The 21,538-nt window shown below is 43.0% G+C and overlaps 1 protein-coding gene across 7 annotated transcripts in view; it reads left to right on the top strand.

The window, feature by feature from the left end:
• LOC116939121 (ARF GTPase-activating protein GIT2-like) overlaps nucleotides 1-21,538 on the top strand; it is a 71,141-nt gene that overhangs the window by 6,411 nt on the left and 43,192 nt on the right. For all 7 annotated transcript variants that reach the window (XM_032947106.2, XM_032947105.2, XM_032947103.2 and 4 more), the window contains exon 3: nucleotides 9,485-9,618. In XM_032947106.2, the coding sequence (XP_032802997.2) occupies nucleotides 9,485-9,618 (134 nt within the window). The remainder of the gene's footprint in view (nucleotides 1-9,484; nucleotides 9,619-21,538) is intronic.

Genomic DNA, 21,538 nt, shown 5'->3' on the forward strand with positions numbered 1-21,538 from the left:
GTAGCCCAAAATACCTTCCAGAGGGGCTCTCTCAAGCTCAGTCCAGTGGAAGCCCTTCTGCCACAAGTGGCATGAGCAATTGCAGAACTGCATCTTTACCTATGGGAATGTAAATGTAATTGTGCAAACACTTTGGTTATTTCGGTAAAGTCACGTAGGTATAAAATAAAAGAATTGTGCACGTTGATTAACCATTTTCTAAAACGCAGTTGTTTCCTTTGATGGCTACCACTGGTGCTGTGTGATAGAAATATATGCATTGCTTTAGAGTGTGTTCCTCATCGTCACTGTAATTTGATGCAATATATAATTTGTAGCATCTAATACATTTATAATAATGCAAAGGATGTATAAAAGTACGTTTTTTAAAAAAGTTATTCGATTATACAAATACATTTAAATTGATTAAACACCAGTTACTATTTTATTTTTATCAGGTAAGGCCCACTGACATATGTTGCTCTTTTTCAGAAGTGACATAGTTAGCTCAACGAAGTGGCTTATCATGTGGAAATGTATTGCAGTCAAATACTCTCAATGCATGTTTCTTAATGTGGAAGTGAAAACCGGAGGACCCGGATAAAAATCCATGTGACCATGGGGAGAACATACAAACTCCAAATATACAGGCGTCAGGGCCGGGATCAAACCTATGGCCTCCTGTATACTGTGTAGTTATTTATTTATTAGAAATGAGGTGCCAGATTAAACAGGTGTGTAGGCTGGGTTGCCATTCCTGGGCCCAGGCATGGCATTTAGGCTGGAGAGGACAGGGTCCAACACTAGGTTTCAAAAGTGGCCAGTTATTCATACTTGCAACAGTCATGATGAGGATGATGACATTACTGTATTGTCAATGTTAGTTTAATACATAGTATAATACACTAAATCTGGGCTTCTGTAAAAATAGCTTCATAGCTCAAAGGGTTCCTCCAGAATAAATTAATATTCTTATTTTGATTCTAAATATATAGATGGTAGCCATATACACCAGTTGGTGTGAAAGGCCAGTCTCATATCCCAAATTCATAAGCACATAAAACAGCCACAGATGAATTTAATTAACTTTCTGTACGTAAATATTGGTTCCCAAGTGTAATGTATATCTGTGGCTTTACATGTGGTTATATAAGTGAAATCGATTTGAATAGCATTCCAAACTGTAATTTTCCTATCCGACAATGTCTTCCTAATCACTGCCTGGGCCATTCAATGGTGATCTCTATCCCAGGCATCAGTCACGAATAACCATATTCCATCAAGTTGTTGGTCAACTATGCACATTAGTTTTTTTGATTATTATAATTAGCAAACGCATGGCGTTGCACCACAGTGAATTAGGGTGGAAATATCCATTGTATTGCCCTGCCTTGCCGTTAGATATTAGTGCAGCTGCATTGGGCGTGACGTGCCTGCTGAGTTGATTGTCTTTTTCGCCCAAAGCACAAAGGAAGTCCTGGGGTTTTTGTACCGAGTTTTGTGCCCATCTAGCCACTTCTCGCTCTAGCACTTAGTCCTGAGTCCGTGTGTTTCCCTTTCATTGCTCTGAGTTGCCCAAATGCATATATAAAACGCAACCAGCCACTTCTTCTGTAAACTTTATACCGAGCGAACATGAACATCGCCGTATGTTTTCTGTGTTTTTTTGTTTCTTTCATCCGTCGCAGATAAGCTTTAGCGATAAAGCGTGCAAGCGTTGTATGTGTTTTCATACTTGTGTTCATCTGTGACCCGATTACTGCCACAGCGCCGAGTGCGGGCAAAGCGCGTGCAAAGCCCGTGTCAAGATACGTGTGAGATTAGAGAGGAGAGGGGAAACGTCTCTCATGCATGCACGCGGTTGTCATGAGGTTTTTCCTTTTACTGATGGGGATTACTTATCGCAAACAGAGATATTGTCTTTCTGTGTGCCTATGTGTGTCTCTCTCTGTTTGTCTCTGTGTGAGTCTCTCTCTACTGTCTGTGTGTCTTCGTGTCTATGTTATGTCTCTCTCTCAAATTTAGCAATCTTTGGAAGAACTTAATCAAGCAGGTGGGGTGTTGACTGTTTTGTTGGCCGACTCTGTGTTGTATTGCATTATATTTCCAAGTTTACTATGTTGTATTCCCCTTCATGTGTACCTGATGATGGTTGCTTGTGTTGCAATCGAAACGTCCTATTCTATTATAATTTAATTACATTTCTTTCGATGTGACTTTACCGAAAGAACCAAAGAGTAATTCCTGCAGTCACGAAAGCTTCAAATATAGTTTAAGAGTTTAGATGTTTGCTATTTTTTTATACATATCATTTTTTTCTAAACTTTGGTAGTCCATTTCTGGATGAAGGCCATCACCGTGCCATGTCAGTCATGGGGGTTGTTTGACCATACTTCACGCTGGTCAGGGTTGAGGTTTGGCGGTGGGGTGGGGGAAAGGGTGGATGGGTGGGGGCTGCCAGGACCGGTTCAGATATCACTCACCGCTGATGTTGAATGTTGTCTGTAGTGGCCAGCAAATCAACCACAGGTCGCCGAGTTCATAGTGCACTGGGCTAACCACTGGGCCACCACCCCCCTCCCCCCCATTTTTTATTGTTACAGTATTTTAATTGTCAACGACTAAGACACTGCACTCACAATGGCTGTCTGCGTTTGCGTTGATAACTTTGGCATGAGTGTTTTCCTGTTTTCTGGCGTGATTTAAAATGGAACCGCTAACTAACCCAGTTCTGTGAAATCTCCAGGTTGGACAACACTCCCTTGAGAATAAAGACAATGAGAACAATCAGACATTGATAGATAACTCAGCTGGTGGCCTTGGGCAGCTTTTGGTCTAAGAAGACAAAATAGTATACGTAAGTCTGTAAAGCTGACTGCGTTTAAATGTTGGTTTAACATTACACATACAGTATTAAACAATGGGAATTCTTTGCACCGTCTACATTACAATGCCTACAAGATAACAAAAAAAAACCGTGTGCCTTTTGTTTAAATACGTCTTTTAGAAATAATGCGAGGACAGTTTACCTGGAACCCAAATTCGATATTTATTGTGCTAGTCTGCCCTTAAACTGATTCTGAATGTTATATTTCCACACACGATGCATGTCGTGATGTATAGCTTTGTGTGTACCACATTTTACATACATACCATATTTATTGGCTCTATGACTGTGTGTGTGACATTAGAAGAACCGGCTGTAAAGTAATATTCCCCATTGACATCGTTATTGAATTCGTAATTCATCTTTGGGCAAAATGTCGGTGTCCTTTATAGACCTGTGGTAGATTGAGAAATTGGTCAACGATCAATGGAAGGTCCAGATTTAAATTTATTACACCCCTATAAGTATGTAATCCGAAGGTATGCACTTTTCCGGAATGCTTTCGATAAATCAGGCTAACGGTGTTGTGCAACTTATTTATAGCGTGGCTCTTTAAAGAGCAAGAATCTGTAGTTTTTTTCGGGGCAGATGGTCATGTAGTGGTGCACAGGGCCCTTCCGCAGACCTAAGCTTTATTTGAATGAGACGATCACCCGTTATTGATACCGTATTACACCTATTTCAATGGAGATCTGGGACGGATAGGCAAATTAAAGGGGGGGGGGAAGCTAATTGTACAATAAATTAAAGTTTCAAACACCGACCATTAAAGACATGTCAAAACTATTAACACAGGCCAACAGATTTTTTTTTTGCACAAATTAAAAGTTCAAGCAAAGGTGTAACAGCAATTAAAAAAAAATCCACTCATATTTTCCAAGTACCATCATCAATCCAATATTCAGTTGGAAAAAAAGTACAAGGTGATGAAAAAATGAATGGTTCGCCTCACGTACATTTTATTTCCCGGAATGTCAGTCAACTGCTGGATGAGGGCCACCACCACCACGCGGGTCGGAGAGGGTTGGTGAAGGTGGGAGCATAGAAGTAAATTACAACAATGGACTGCCCTCTGCTGCACACAACATATCCCTGCAGAAGGCTGTAACACCTGTTTTACGCATGGTGATCAACTCCGCATGTTGCATTTCAGGTGATTGTCAGAGGCACGTGATCTATGTTTTATCCAAAATATAAAACGTTGAATGAGTGGATACTGAAACAATAATTGAAGTACACTGAGGAGCCTGAAAAAATACATACATACATTTGAAACATCCAAATGTTAAAGGACATGGTTCTTACTGTTAAGACAATTGAGCTTAGGCAGGAGACCTTGCTTGAAGGGATTGTGGCCGCTGGTGAGCAAATAGTGACGGTGGGAGCTAAGGAATAGAAAGCATCCAAGAGCTTGCCTTCGGAGGAGACGAATCGGTGAAATAATCTCGTGTGCAGGTTCTATCGAGGTGGATTGTCACATCAGACTCCTGAGAGATGGCAGCAGCTGGGGGGGGGGGAGGGGGGGGGCCTTCTTCTTCCATCAGTGGTTGAATCGTAGCCGATGATGAGTGGATTCAGGAGCTGTGTCCTCACCCTGCCCATGCGAATGAAAGTGTTCTCACTTGGCATCTCTTGAACCTGTTGTGTGCCGCCCCCATAGCGCACAACCCCCTGTGGTGCCTGCGTGGCATGTACTGTAGTCGAGTCCAGAGTACTTGTGGCATTGCTGCTTTTATGAAGAACACCCCTTTGAACACACATTTAGCTTTCACAACTCTGCTGTCAAATATTTTTTGTATCTTTACAACTTGCCATTCCACACTTACCCACCCCTCGGCATTGGATAGTTGCTATTATTCGCGCATTGCAGTTGAGTACGGGGGGGGGGGCGAATGGAACTGCCTCTTGTGCCCACAGTTCAAAGTTCAGCTCCACTCCAGAAATACACTGCGGCACATTCAAGCCAAAGTGTTAACTGAATAACAGCGGTGACGAGCTGGCCACACCAAGTCTGTCTTTTTATGTTTATTTGTCTACGCAATAAATATATACCCCCAAGCTTAGAGACTCCCCTCCGTTTCTCTCAGTTTTTTTTTTTTACGAAACGGATGTTAGAATGAGTACCGGCTAAGCCAAGAAATGATAGCATGACAGAGGAAGCCGAGTGGAAAGAAAATATCCCACACTTATCACCATCCATCGGTCCGTGTACCAAAATACACCTGTCGTTCCACGTACAAAAAAGACTACGGACGGAGGCCTTCCTTGCCGATTATCATCCTATGTTTTCCTGCAGGCAGCCATTGCATGATAGCGTTTGCGGACTGTTATAACATGGGACCTTTTTTTGCCAGTATCATAGTATGAAAAAATAATAGGTTTTACCCTTTTCCATCAATAAAACAGCTGTGTTAAGATGTTGAAACACCAAACCTTTTGCAAGGAATCGTGCCTGCATTAACCACACGTATGTTCACCACAAGTACATGTGATTAATGCAGAAAGGGTAAAACCTTTTCTAATTTTTTTTTTTAGGCTGTGGTCATGTTTTGAATACTTTTGATGGACACGTTTTTCTTTTTTACCCAATCTTAATTTAGTAACATATGTGAATTACATGACAGTGTAGTAAATGGTAATGGATCAGCAGCCGTGCCATTATTTGCTCACATCACACGCCGCAGAAGGACCTTCACCTAGAGGGAGGACCTGTAGAGCCTCTTAGAGTCGAGGGTATTTTGGCTTCAACTTTTATGCTGGCCAGGGCTGTCTTGGTAAAGGTGGGGGAGTAACCCACCTGCCGATTGACTAATTGTGGTGTACTCATTCATTCATCTGGATGGACAGAGGCAGTCGAGGGAATGGATAAACGTGCCCATTGCTTGACGACACCACAGTGGCATAGTACTGTAATTATGTTAATGATATGAGCAAACTAAATTCCTAACCAAAGTATGGTCGGGTATATTGGCCATATATGGTTCTTTTTGGGATGAGGGCCTTCCCACGCCCTTGAAGAATCGGGGGTTATTTTACCATACTTCACGGTGGTCCATGGGACTTGGTAAAGGGCTAGGACCGGTTCAGATATCACTTGCCACTGATGTTAGCCGTGGCTGGGAATCTAACCCGGTTTGTAGATTCATTCTACTCCATAGGCGTACGTAATGAGTAATAATGAGGGATGTAACAATGCACTTCTCTGACGATTCAATGAATTGTCAAGATTCAGGTTTGTGAATTTATGAGCCGATTCTTTTTTTTTTACTTCCGAGTGAATTAGTGGCCTCTAGTGACTGGAGCGATCACGTGAAATCCATAACTTAAAACGTACGAATATAAAAACATCGATTGATACCCACGTGATTCAATGCACACATCGTGAGAAGACTATGCATCAAAATTAACTGATAATTAATCCGTGCGTTCTTATACTGCTAGAAATAATGGCAGTACAGTAAAACCTTGTGGGTTTCATATATCACAATGGAACCTGAAAACAACTCTTCCAGTCATTTCCCTGAACAAGGGAGGGACAAAATAACCCTATCGCTTTGTTTGACCGTGAATGTCGTAAAATAGCCTCATTCAACAAAACCTTCAAAGTGTATCATCATTCTTGCGCCCATGCTTGAGCACAAAGTGCATCTTGCTGCTGGAGCTATCCCCGTAACCTCCACCCACCCTCTCCTCGCCCGTGGTTTTGCCTCCCCCAAACATGGCCATCCCACAGCACACAGCTAACTGCCGTAATTTGAGCTCCTTTCTTTAAACCTGTTCGCAAGACAGCTGTACGGACCACATTGCCCCAAACATTTTTTTTTGCCCTTGTTCTGCGTATCGGTTCTGCGCACAGTCATGCGTTGGTAGCGGGAGCCGTTGTTAGCAGCTAATACACACTTGGATACGTTATTTTTCGTGGAATTTTGAGGCAGCAGGCTCTGCGAAGCATAGCCTATGACCACACGGAATGTTTGCAGTCTCATCAGATCATAGAAGCGAAGCAGGTTTGAGCCTGGATAGGGTATGGCCGGATGACCACCATGCACAAACAGGTTGTCATTGGGCTTTCGAGGTCACATGATGCAACAAAATCCGTTGTACTATAATTCTATGACCTCCACATCTATTCCTTCACAAGCTCACCTTGACCAGCATGGTGAAATGATCCCCACGACCCCCAGTGTGTGGCTTTACAAGCGGACTGTGCACGCACTTAAGCGCAGGGAGAAATATGGATCGAACAATTTTTACCTTCTTTATAATTTACGTTCAGTGTGGCATTAAAGTGCGCACTTGGCAAGCGACAGATTAAACTAGATTTTGATGAGCAAAATGAGCCAGCTCAGCCCATTGTCGTTCACAATTGACTGATTGATGGTTTTCTGAGCTCCTTGCTTTTTTTTGTCATTGGTAATGCCTCGCACGATTTACTCCGGATATCGTTTACAGCTTTCTATTTAACACGCAAGTTGTCACAGCCGCTTGTAAGCCACATGCTCAACATGGCCCAAACAGTACAGTACTTGGATTATATTAATTCCTTGCCTGACTAGTAATAACGTGTATATTCTTTAAATTAAATATTCCACAATTTGACGTACGATTTCTACAGAGTTAAATTGAAATGTAGAATATACGTTTGAGCCATATTGAGTGTACCATTAACGCATTTGGTAAAAAAAAAAACTTATACCAATTCACTACAACTTCAAATTTAAATATCTTTTTTTTCCTTCTCCGTGCTCGAATTGCAGAGGGTGCTTTACTTCACATTTAGATGCCGCTATTTTACGTGGCAAAAATCCTCGCGCTCACGCGTTATGTCACACATTCTCAGGGCAAGTGCTACCGCTGCGCATTAATTCATAGTGACGTGCCTTTAAGAATTTCAAGCCAAGCGGCATGGCCCATATGCCGCTTGGCACAAGGGGGTGGTGCTTTGCTTGATAGGCAGAATTTTGGCCTGAAACCAAACACGAGGGAAAATCCTTTTTTTTCCCTCCCCTTTCATTATGCGCTCAGAACTTGTTTTATGTTTTTACTGTGTAGGACTGTAGAATGGAACGGGTGAAGTGCGAGTAATAGGAATTTGTTTTGCTTTAAAATCATCGAGTGGCTGTGAAGTGTTGTTTTATTTTATTAATTTCCCCGAGTCAAAGCTTGTTCCTGAAAGCATTGTGTAGAGCCATGTTTGTGTCGAGTTGAATTTTACTGTCTTGGGTTTATCACACATGGTGCCAACTTTCCTGCTGAGAGACAGACTAAGGTTACAAATCCTAAAATTACCCATCGGGCAAGACATCGAAGGCCCAGCAAAAACAAACTGTGGCACAGTCGCTTTCAGATTAAGCTTCCTCAAGATTTTAATGCATAACATATTAATGTGGTGTGCCCCTTTTGTGGAAAAATAACCATGTGTGATTTGTGGAAGGACCATTAAAATTGCATTGCTGCTTTGACCACAGGTGCCTTGTTGCCACAGCACAATTTTGTTTGGTAGAGATATTCTGAAGATCGTTTCCGCTTCAGAGAACTGGTTTGTAAATTCGTATTCTGTGGCGCGGTATACCATATTCTCCAGTTGTGTAAGACGCACCTCCTCCCCCCCCCCGTCTTATGTTTTAAAGCATGATTTTGGTGTTCATGTTATCATCTGGGGAACGCATCATATTTTTTTTCAAAAGACGTTATTTTAATGTAGTTAAGTATAATCTTCTGTAAGATAATTCTCGATACAAATACTTCCTCACCCAGAGGACTAAAAAAAAACACAACCAGCCATTCAGAATAACCTTCCGGAGGACATCTCTTCCCATTTAAAGCAATGCGTTCATATTCATCATCCGTAAGATAGCTTTCTACAGTACTGTTGTACCGTATTCTCACGATCATAAAATACACTTCTTTTTCAGTGGGCCCAAAATGTTGGGTTGACGTCTTACTTTCTGGAGCGTCTGGAGAATACGGTATATGACCAATAGCTTTTGCAAACAAAAGTACAGTACTCCATAATGAAGGTCACTTGCTATTGTAAAGTCCTGGCACATACCTGTGTGGGGTCAACACGCTTGCTCCGTGTGACTACAGCAAACTGTTGTCTTCTTTCATATGGCATGGGGGCGGGGGGAAGGGGGAAGCAACAATTTGTATAGATGTCATAGTTGAATGTTAAGAACATTCAACCAATCCAAGGCAGCAGCAGACGACGCTGTATGGATTGCAGCGATACTGCCAGGGTGTGTGTGGATGTGAACTGTATTAAATGCCCTGCGCATTTGGATGCCCGTGGCCAAATCATCCGGAATGTCTCCAATCTAGCTAAGCAGGTATGAGCCTGGATAGTACTTGGATGGGCTACCCTCACGCACGCCGATTGGCTAAGTGTGGTCCGATAACCCTCATTGCCTGCAACGGCGTGGGGATGCCCTCGTTCAGCAGTGCATTGGCAAATGGTTGTATTGCTACATTCGAACACACTTCACTGTGACCTCTTTTTAACAGACAAGAGCAGTGTCACGCGATTGCATTATTACACGCGTGGAGAGGAGCGTGCATGCAGGTGGGAATGGCGGCTCTCATTGATTTGTTGTGTCGTCTGCTCGTTTGAACGAGCAGACCCCGGCTGGGCATCGATAAACCGTGGCGTGCTCGTCTGCGATGAGTGCTGCAGCGTGCACCGCGCCCTGGGCCGTCACATCTCCCAGGTCAAGCACCTGCGGCACAGCAACTGGCCGCCCTCCCTCCTCCAGGTGAGTGCCTTCCTCGAAGTCCAGCTTTATATGTGTAACCAGCTGAGAACACAAAGAAAGCAGTATTAGTTTAAATTTGACCGAGTGAGAAATATATCAAACCAAGTCCTGGTGTGTGGGGGGGGGGGGGGGGGGGGAATCTTATCCTTCCTTGCCACCTCGATATACGCTGCATCGGAGGTTCAGTATAATCAGTGATGCTGATGAGGGTGGGTTTCAAATAAGTCCTTTTCAGTAAATTCTCAGTGCATTGATGGATGAAGGCCTCCACACCATGTCACTAATGGGAGCCTTATTGTTTTACCATACTTCACCACGCTGGTCAGTGGGTTGATAAAGAGGCGGCGAGGGCATGAACCAATTCTGATACTCGCCGCCATGGCCGGGAATCGAATTTGGGTCACCGGCTTTACACTGCAGCACGCGAACCACTGTACCACCGCTCCGCCCGAAGGCTGATTTAGGACTTTTCACGTACTTTTGATGCACCACGCATTAACACGCGCACCATAGCGTTTCCCAGGAACGCTCATCCTCTACTGCACTTAACGCGATGCCAGCTGCTTTCCCCTCACCAACACAGCGGTGTCGGGGGGGGTCACAGGTTCTGAAGCAGGTGTGCGGCTAAGATGCTTGTAGTGATAGGTCTCGCGGTTGCGGTCCGCGCGAGATGAAGTAGTGGGCCCAACGGTCCCGTAAGTGTTTCCCAACCCGAGTCCGCTGCCCTGCTAGGTTACTTGTGGCCACCAGCGTCGTTGTCAAAGGGCTGCGTTTAAAATTCTGCCTTCCGTTCCTTAAGCACTCTTTTTATCGCGGTGCGTTGCATGCAACTGTACTCCGGTGCTTCATCACCAATATTGAATTACGTGTTTAAAAAGTACATTATGTATTGATTTCGAAGACATTGCTGGAACTGTGCTGCCAAGTGTTACCGTATCATCTACAAAAGACGCGCTCTTACCTCTATTTTAAAGCAAAGGATGGGGGGGGGGAGGGGGTTGAATACTTTTTTATCATTCAGTAGATTTGTGTGTGTGCGCGTGTATGACCAGATTTGCATAACTTTATTGACACATGGGCACACGTGTGGGGTTGGGCTTACTTTCCCGTGCGTCTTATAATCCAGAGAATGCAGTCGTTTTCAAATTCCGTCCAAGAGTTGTTCTGTGTTTTTTTTTTGTGGCGTGCCAATTGTTGTATCGTGTTGCAGTGTGCAAAGAAAATAAAGTCGTGGCTTTTAAGAAGGGAAAAAAAAACTATAACGTATGTTAGAATCAACCACAAACTATAACATGTTTCTTTTGCTTTGCAATGCAATTGCTGGCAGGTTCCACAGGAAAGTGATGTTGTGCGTTTTTAGTCCACATTGTGCGTGTGTGCTGGCATTTAGTCCCCCCCCCCCTGCCCCCTTGAATAAGTGATGAGCTGTGTTTAAACGTAATGGCTTTGCAGTGTGACAAGCACTTAATTAGAGACCTGAAACTGGAGCAGAATGATTAATAATGTAGGACTCTATACCTGGGACTTGAGTTTATTGTTCTCATTAAGGTTCTCTTGAGTGGACACGTGTCGACATAAGCACTCGGCGCTGCTCACCTTGGTCTAAACAACTCAAGAAAATTAGCCGTGCAGGTTTCCAGTTGTCTGTCACGAGCAGCAGTCACTGGGGAGAGAAGAACAGTTAGAGGAGGGAGGAGGCTTTGCATCATCTGGAGAGATATGTAGATAATGAAATAAAGTATGAAAGCTCTCATTGAAGAGGGTAATTTGTGTGAGCAGATGTACTAATTTATTTTCAGTTGGGGCATTTCATAGGCTATAGTTAACACTGCATTGCTACAAATAAACGCTTATGAAATGCAATACTGTACTGCACATGGCAACTTTAGCACCACCGCAAATATTTTCCATTTAAGATGCCTTGGAGAATATTGGTAAAAGGATTGAGATGTTTAATTCCCAAGCAGATAAAACAATCTGCACGTGTATTTATGCAGGGATTTATGCATTAAGAGTTACGTATGTTGTAGGTCCTCAAGTAAAACACATTTGAATTCAAACCCCGTAATGAGGGGTGGAGCTGCGGTGCAAGTGGTTCGTGCACTGCGCTATAAAACCTGGAACCGGAGTTCGATTGCCGGCCATGGCTAACATCACTGGGCGCTCCCCTCCACCAACCCGCATGGTGAAATATGGTCAAACAACCCTCACAACCAACATCCAAGTGCTGTATTGACAAGGTGCTCAAAGTTAAGACTTACTATATTCGTGTCAAGTGGATCCGACATCCACTGGAGGTTTTTTTTTTTTCCCAATACCCCTTAGCAGGTGTAGTCAGTGGAGATTTTCAAGTGAGCATGTGTATACCAAATATAATCAATCATTCTCAAGGTTACATGCAGTGACATTCAACCTCTTTTTTTTTTAACCAACAGTCATATCCCTGATGGCCAAAACATTTAAACCTTACGAATGAACTCGTATGTAACTAACGGCCAGCACTTGATTTGTTTGCTTTGGAAACAATTGGGAAAAAAAGCCATCTTGGCATATTTTCAAACCCAGCTGCTATTGCAAACTACTGCTTCTATCCAAAGGGCAAGCAGCCCCTGAGCGGAGCAAGTAATTTCTTTGTCGCGTCGCTCGATCACTTGCTCATAAATCTGGGCAACACAGGCATTGGTTTTGAATAGAATCCGTCTCCCAGATCAACTGCCAGGCAGCGGTAAAAAAAATAATTCTCTCCTAGAATGCCGCTGCCTCCGTCGATAGAATCTCTCCGACATTTAATCCAAATGATCCTTGAATTAAAAAGTGCATGTGTTGAAGCTTATGATTTATGCAGCATCAATACTGCCGACGGTTTCCCAAGCAATAACGATAAATCAGAACTTAAAAGTGTAATGTATAGACTTTCAAGATGTACCTTTTTTTAGTCGAATTTCCCCCAGTTTTATTCAACATCGTGTTATGACCATCGTATACTGTAGTGTTAATTTTCGAGGACATTTTTATTAGATTTTTCCACGAGCGAAAACAGACTTTGTGCCATATGTTCCCTTTATTTCTGGAGTAATTTTAATTAATACATTGATGCTTGTGTCAGTGACATTTAATGCAATATCCAATTAATTATTTTTGGTATTTTTAAATAATAGCAGGTATCACAAACCTATTTTGACAAATTCAGAGTGGTTAGGTTTTTTTTTACAAAATGTTCATTCCACATCTTCACATGCATTGCAACATCCTGATATCCTTGGGTAGACATTACCAGGGTCATCGACTGTATCAGGCACACCGGACTCATCAGAGCAGGCGGGGGTCGGGGGGCAGAGTGGTTAGGTTTAAAACTGCCTCGGTCAATAAACTATTAATTGTAATCACATGACTACATCTCTTGCATAAATTGAGCACGACTGTGCAACGCTTTGTCCTGAGTGGCATTGTCTTTGTGCAGAGTGGTTCTAACTGCCTGCAATCTTCTGGAAAAGTAACCACGAAGACAAGTGGAGTTCAAATCTCAGAACATCCACGTGGCTTTACTGCTATATGAATATATAAATGTACTTGTTCACAAAAAAGGTTAAAGTTTCAAATATGAAATTGCTTGCTCACACCACTGTGAATGGAAGGGCCTCCACACGAGGGAAACCCTGGTGGACATTTGGTCTATTCTTCCACACCGACTTGACTTGTGTGAGGTGGGGGGGGGGGGGGGGGTTCCACATTTTACCCCACCATCTTTTTATCGATTAACTGCGCGATAGAACAAACAATCGCGGTCGATTAATTGCGGTGTACATTAACGTTCATACTGCCGGGTGGATTTCATCCAGCAGTAGAGCCTCAGCGGTGTCGTGGCCGAGGGGCAAGCGCGTTCGCCGCATGGTGCAGAGCTTCGAACCCAAGAATGCTGCGGTCATCTTATCTTAATCTTGGCGGAATGTATATAGCTCCTTGAGCAAGGCGCTTTACAAAGAATTATCAACGGTACAATGCGTGTGTGAATGCAATGGTGGACATGAGGTGAATGAAATAGATGAGGAAGCAATGGATGCGTGAATTGAGTGAAAGCGAAATTGACGACGGTAAATGATGAATGGATTGAATAAATGAATTGGGAAAGAATGATAGCCATATAATGAGAATATCGAGAGGGAACTGTAATGGTGGTGGTTATGAGGGGGGTGGGGAGTAAGGGTTCGTCGGGTGAGCTAAGAAAAAAAAACCTACGTTTTGAGCGGAGCGGAAACGAGTGAGGGAAGGCGACTTTAATGTGGAGGGAAATTTTGTTCCAGTGAAGGGTGGGGGGGGAAGAAGAGACAAAGAGCGACTGTGGATTGAGCTCAGGCAGGAGGATTGAGAAAGTAGCGCGCGAGAAGGCACATAGCAAAATACAAGTGGCAATATATGGCGAGGTCCATATTTGCCAGATTAGCAAAAAATACGTGAAAACGAATCATTATGGGATGATACATAGCAACATAGCCCCCCGACTTGTCAAACTGCTGCAGAACGTCAGTGAAACATGGTGCCCTTGTGTTAGCCTTGCACGATAAGAATGGCACGAATACCAAATGTACTAAATTATGATTGATTATTGAATATGCAATGTGCTAACCTTTACACCACAGCAGCTGATATTATCACGTTATTATTTTTTATTACGACAATGTACAATAGAAAAATATGTTGTCCGAGTACACGATGCATGTGTATTACGAGCCCATTTTCGTCAGTCCATTGCTGGATCTGCGCCTCCCGCGCCATGCAGATCGTGGGGGGGTTATTTGACCATACTTCACCATACTTGTCAGTCTGGAATGGTTAATGCAAGGCGCATAGAGGTTGGAGCATTAGAACAGTACAATAGCTTTTCTGCACCACTCTCTGCTAAGAACATAGCTGTGCGTAGCAGCCTATAAGTACCTGTTTTTGCGTGGTGCTTACCCATTCAAGAAAGTACTGTCCAGGCTCTGATCAGGTGTGGTTAATTCCAGGTGATGTATTTGCAGTTATTGTTCAGTGCAGGTGTTCCAGCTATGAACACACTTTGTGTGGTTTAAGCAATTGTGGTACAACTGTGCACCTCCATCCACCAGGAGTTTGAGCAAATTATAATGGAAACTCTGATAATGCAAAAATTAATGAAAATATACTTACACTGTTGTGCTTAGGAAAAAGTTGTGCGTGTGCTTCGCTGTTAAAAGGATTGATGATCTGAAAACCAGTTGTGACCTCTCGCATTGTGCTGCGGTTTAGTAACTGCAAAGTGCACCGACTTTGGTTGAGAATTTGAATCCAGTCGTCTTCTAATGCCACGCTTTGAAGTTAATGATCCCTCGACACTTTTTACAAATGTGGGCTCCTTTGTGCCATTATTGTGATCACGTTTGTATTATCCACAATAAGTCTCGAGTACGTATGGCCACTTAGAGTATCATTTGATTTTTCACCTTGCTACATTACTCCAATAACAGCACTGTGGGCCCATAAAGTTGTGTTTGAGAGTAGACGTAAAATGTGTGATGCGAGTGCATTTTTAAGGTCATTGTGTGGCCTTCTGTTTATTGTCACTTATGTCAATGATACCGGAACAGGTTGTGTAATAGTTAAAACAATATACATCGATGATTTATCATGTTGTTCTAGGACATCGTGCATTTCGACAATGTATTGTGTGGAAGTTACTATATATTCTGATGCAAGTGTTTTCACCACGTAAAAATAGCACCAGGCATTATCCATCCACTGCTGGATAATGGTCGCCCCTTTTCATCACCATCACTCAGTATCTTGCTGCCAGCGTTGATCTCACTCCTGCCATCGCACCATCTCCGCAGTGGTACTCCTCTTCGGTGGTTTTTCTACTTTGGCTAAACATTTCATCACCAGTCTCGGCCACTGTCCTGCCCAGGCCCATTTACTTTTCTTACTTGTCAACATGAAGTGTTTGATTCGTGTTTGCTCCCCGATCCATGCATTCCATTTTATGTCTCGGTGTAATTCCAAAGCGTGCATCTCTCTGCGTCTTTGTTCACTATGCAGCTTTTGTTCCATTGTCTTTATTGGTGGTCATGGTTCTAATCCATGTCAAAACTGTCAGTGAAAAGTGAAATCTACCAATTCTTACAAATGCTCCCTCTTGCTCATATTACATCGTTAAACATCGTGAAAATCCGTCCAAGCTCTCCACTACATTCTATGCTTCTGCATAGACTCGTATCAGCCAAAGAATCACTGGTAATCCATCACCGAGATCTTCTCCGTGTTTACCTTCTGGCTAGTTGTCGGGTCATGGATTTGGTGTTTTGCTTTTTATTTTTTTGATGCCCCTAGGAAACGGGTACTTCTCTCGCTGTGAAGCTGTGGTTTTTGACACTCGAGCTTTGGCGCCTGCAAACATGCCTCGGACTAATTAAGCACATCACTGTAATTTGATTTATAGATGGGCGACTAATAAGAGATCGTTTTTCCAGCACTTAATGAGTTTTGCCGTTACGAAACGTTGGGACGATGTGCTGGCACGGGCGCTTCAATTTGTGTTCAACTTGATTAAAACCAGAATGTGAAAATAAACACTAAGTGTATAAAAATTAGTCGCTGGCTTATGCCAAATGAGAACTTATGAATCTTTTAGGAATTTAGTTTATGCATCTATGGTGTTGAAATGGGGCCTCCTTGTAGGGTATTGTCACAGCGGTTACCGTTGCGAATATGGATCACTCAACTTGTGTGGATCGCACCCACATCAACACAGTAGCTGCCACAGCGATAGGATGAGTGAGGCAAGCGGGTACCACACGTGACTAAGATGCAACTGAAAGTCGGCAGCCATCGATCACTGGCAGCCAGCATCAATACGTTTAAACAGCAACCGAAGACTGTGATGAACGAGATGCCACTGCTTGTGTGAACACTGAATACATTTCGGCACACGAAATCCATCGTCTGTTTTGGTTTCTTGTTGTTGTTGCTGCTGCTTCTCCACTGTTCCTGTCCAGTCAAAAATGTGGGACCAAAGCTGAAGATCTGAATTTTAGTTGGGTGATTTTTCCATCGCATTTCTTCCGACTGCATTTAGTCACTCAAGGCCATCAGTCATTCAGTACTGATGTAATATATATCTTTGCAAACATGGCAAGTTTTTTTTTTCTGAATGCAGCAAATTTCTACAAATATGACACACTTGGGCAGTGGTCTCATGTTGTATATGGCACTGCTGTGGTGAGATGTTAACTATCTCGCCTGGTATGGAGGAGGTTCCAGGTTCAATCCCAACCCTGGCACTTGTATTTTTGAAGTTTGCACATTGTCCCTGTGGTCGCATGGATTTTTCTCCAGGTGCTATGGTTTTTCCCTCCACATGTACTTAGATTGTTTGGCTGCTATGAAATGTCCACAAGCCATTTCGTTGAGCTTTCATTTGTGGCCAGGTTGCTTCTGAAAAAGAGCTATATAGTTCAGTGTATTTTCTATTTTACCAGGAAAAGCAAACTGAATAGTTCGTTTAAACGTACCTCCGCCTACAATTCTAGAACTTATTTGAATTGAGCATTAGATCAAATTGTGAGGTGGCCATATGGGATCCTGGGTTCGAATCCAGACTGCTATCCATGAGGAATCCATTGAGTTGGTCAAACTTAAACCACCCCTGGCTGCATACACATCATATGAATTGTTTAAATTGCCATTTTGTAGCTCAGACATAAATAAGTTTGACGGACCTGCCAAAATAACCCCTTATCCAGAGATTATTAAATAGGTGGACCCGCGTGTGGATAGAGGTCTATTAAACGGATTTCATAAGTAGCTACATGACATTTCAGAGATGTTCTGACAGTGATGAACCATGAGAAAAAAAGTCAAACACTAAATGGCATGTTTTTTTTGCACTTGTAAGAGTTATGCTTAGTTTACACATTACTTTACCCTTATTTACAAAAGCCACGTGACGTCACCCCATAGCGATGATGTATACCCTGCTACAGTTGTACAAAAGGTATCATTCCAAAATGTGTGCGTGATCCTGGAAACAAATGGCAAACCATGAGCTCATTTCTTCCAAAGTGCTTCGGAGGTCACGGGCAAGCCAGAACGTAGGTGCGCGGTCAGAGGCGTCGGGAACGCTTTGCTACGACGATAGCCAGCTTTGTAACGCCTGTGAATCCGGCGCGGGAATTACCCCACGTTGCGATTTGGGAGCTGGCCCCGGTGTTACGGGTGCCGCATTGCACCGTTGCTAGGATTAGGCGAAGGGCTGGCCCCGGGGAAGTCATGCGTCGCGCGTGTGTGTGACCTTGGCTGTTTGAGAGCGCATTTGTTGGCGCCCCCGTGGCCCCAGCTCGATGGCATTCCTGACTGCGCAGTCATCTCCCTCGGAACAAAAACGCGAGCAGCCATCCCCACAATGAAGGCCATTTATTCAGTTTAAACATACACGACCTGCCATCGTAAAAGTTACTTTATTTATTTATATTCAGCTTAAATTTGTTTTTGCCTTTGTTCTTACGTAACGTTGCCAGCATTTTATGAAGTGTGGAATATTGCCCGCTTTATTTTGTCTTGTGCCTCTATCCACTGTGTTGATAAGAAAGTTTTTGGGTTAGATCGCGAAAGTATGAATGTGTCGTAACCCTCGACCACCCAACACAGCAAGTAAGGTTTGTCACGAACAATGTGCCAATTAATTTCTACTTCAGCCCACCGGTGTGTTGGAGTAAATCCACGACATTTATAACTTGAGTACGACGGTTTGCTGGTAATTACATCCAGAATCGGACGATTTGACAACACACCGGTGGGGCTGAAGTAGTAACTAGTTAGCACGTTGTTTACGTTACAGACCTTAGTGGCTGTGTCAGGTCGTGGAGGGTTACGACACATTTTTACTTGCGCCATCTAACCCAAAAACCTTTGACTAATATTGGTCACGAAAGCGTTTGTGTTGAACTATCTACTGTGCCGGTTTTGTAGTTTAACCATCATATGCCCTATTTTTGTATTAAATGGACAGGTGCATTTGTTAAAACAAGTCTGCATTTGCTAAACTTAGAGAAGGCTTGTGCCTGCTTCTACTATTGTGGAAAATAATGCAGTTGGCATCTACCGGCATTGTTAACATCTGAACCTTTTGATTTAAAGCTTTCGTGACTGCAGGGATTCATATTATTGGTTCTTTTGGTAAAGTCACGTAGAAGGGAAACAATAAAAAATAAAAATATTTTTATTATTTTATTGTTTCCCTTCTACGTGGCTTTACCGAAAGAACCAAGAATATGTGAACCTTTGTTTCTAACGCGACCCTTTTAGATGCCACAAAAGGGCATTGTGCACACTTATGCAGACAGCGAATGAGACAACACTAAATACCAGAAACGTTCGACAAAACAAACTGGACAAATGTGAAACTAATAGAGGGATAATTAAGTAGTGTATCAAGAACAGTGGGCTTAAATGTGGCATTTTGTAAGAGGTCATGAAAATAACTTCACGTACATTTTTTTAATGAAAAATGTTGTAGTCTACTCTAATATAAGCGCGCAACTTTATCTATCTGTGCTGAACGCTGCACTTTTCGTCGTCTTCATGCAGGGGGCGCTGCAAGCCTACGCGCCCCCTGCATGAACGACGGGAGGTACAGGGACAGACGTTCGATTACGTTGGAATCGATCTGCAGACGACGGTCTTCTCGCACGGCCAGCAGCTCTGTCGCCTTATTTCGATCCCGCAATCCCAAACAGGTGAAAGTCCGCATCGAACCGAGCCCCCCAGCAAGGCCATCTACTTAACGACGAGAGAAAATTCACGAAATGTCGTTTCAATGAATGATATAAGCTTTTAATGACGAAATGAAATTATCTGATTCAAAACATAATACAATTCAATGATGTTTCATTTTGAAACTTCATGACGGAGCATCGGGTGCTTGCGTCAATGCGTCATTCGTGTGCAAATTTTTTTTCATGACTTTCCTGGCCGAAGGCCGTAAATGGTTTAACATATTTTATTAGGTGAGTCGGCATGTAAATATTACCCTCCCTCAGCCTCCCAGTGATTGGATAAAATATCCCAATTCAAAGTCATACTTCATTTGAAGGCAGTAATCTGGGGTGTGAAATGCTCTTTCTGGAGGTTACAAGACGTGCCAGATTATTTTCAAAGGTTAATCACCAAAATACAAATTGGGCGCCGGCACGTAAGAATAACTACTTCTTCTTTTTATATTCTTAGTTTTTTCGGTAAAGTCACGTTGAAGAGAAACAACAAAATAACAAAATATATATAAAACAATAAAAAATTCTCACGACGTTTCGACCATAACTCAAACGGTCACCTGATGAAGGCTGCTTGTGTTGTGGCCGAAACGTCGTGAGAATATTATTGTGTTATTTTATTTTATCAATTTATTATTTTATTCTCATTCTACGTGACTTTACCGAAAGAACCAAAGAAGATGAATCATTGCAGTCACGAAAGCTTTAAATCGAAATAATAACTACTTCTTTCATCAACACCTATGTGTTTATTAAACTTTTTAACGTTTGAGAACCAAAGGGTGCAAGGCTGCTGTACAGTGAGGGGAAAAAAGTATTTGATCCCCTGCTGAGTTTGTACATTTGCCCATTGACAAAGAAATGATCAGTCTATAATTTTAATGGTAGGTTTATTTGAACAGTGAGAGACAGAATAACAACAAAATCCAGAAAAACGCATGTCAAAAATGTTATAAATTGATTTGCATTTTAATGAGGGAAATAAGTATTTGACCCCTTTGCAAAACATGACTTAGTACTTGGTGGAAAAACCCTTGTTGGCAATCCCAGAGGTCAGACGTTTCTTGTAGTTGGCCACCAGGTTTGCACACATCTCAGGAGGGATTTTGTCCCACTCCTCTTTGCAGATCTTCTCCAAGTCATTAAGATTTCGAGGCTGACGTTTGACAACTCGAACCTTCAGCTCCCTCCACAGATTTTCTATGGGATTAAGGTCTGGAGACTGGCTAGGCCACTCCAGGACCTTAATGTGCTTCTTGAGCCACTCTTTTGTTGCCTTGGCCGTGTGTTTTGGGTCATTGTCATGCTAGAATACCCATCCATGACCCATTTTCCATGCCCTGGCTGAGGGAAGGAGGTTCTCACCCAAGATTTGATGGTAGATGGCCCCGTCCATCGTCCCTTTGATGCGGTGAAGTTGTCCTGTCCCCTTAGCAGAAAAACACCCTCAAAGCATAATGTTTCCACCTCCATGTTTGACGGTGGGGATGGTGTTCTTGGGATCATAAGCAGCATTCCTCCTCCTCCAAAAACGGCGAGTTGAGTTGATACCAAAGAGCTCCATTTTGGTCTCATCTGACCACAACACTTTCACCCAGTTGTCCTCTGAATCATTCAGATGTTCATTGGCAAACTTCAGACAGGCATGTATATGTGCTTTCTTGAGCAGGGGGACCTTGCGGGCGCTGCAGGATTTCAGTCCTTCACGGCGTAGTGTGTTACCAATTGTTTTCTTAGTGACTATGGTCCCAGCTGCCTTGAGATCATTGACAAGATCCTCCCGTGTAGTTTTGGGCTGATTCCTCACCATTCTCATGATCATTGCAACACGACGAGGTGAGATCTTGCATGGAGCCCCAGGCCGAGGGAGATTGACAGTTATTGTGTTTCTTCCATTTGCGAATAATCGCACCAACTGTTGTCACCTTCTCACCAAGCTGCTTGGCAATGGTCTTGTAGCCCATTCCAGCCTTGTGTAGGTCTACAATCTTGTCCCTGACATCCTTGGAGAGCTCTTTGGTCTTGGCCATGGTGGAGAGTTTGGAATCTGATTGATTGCTTCTGTGGACAGGTGTCTTTTATACAGGTAACAAGCTGAGATTAGGAGCACTCCCTATAAGAGTGTGCTCCTAATCTCAGCT

The sequence above is a fragment of the Petromyzon marinus genome, chromosome 5, assembly GCF_048934315.1.
Source record: "Petromyzon marinus isolate PM22_M1 ecotype Great Lakes invasive population chromosome 5, UKy_Petmar_22M1.pri1.0, whole genome shotgun sequence".
NCBI classification, from domain to species: domain Eukaryota; kingdom Metazoa; phylum Chordata; class Hyperoartia; order Petromyzontiformes; family Petromyzontidae; genus Petromyzon; species Petromyzon marinus.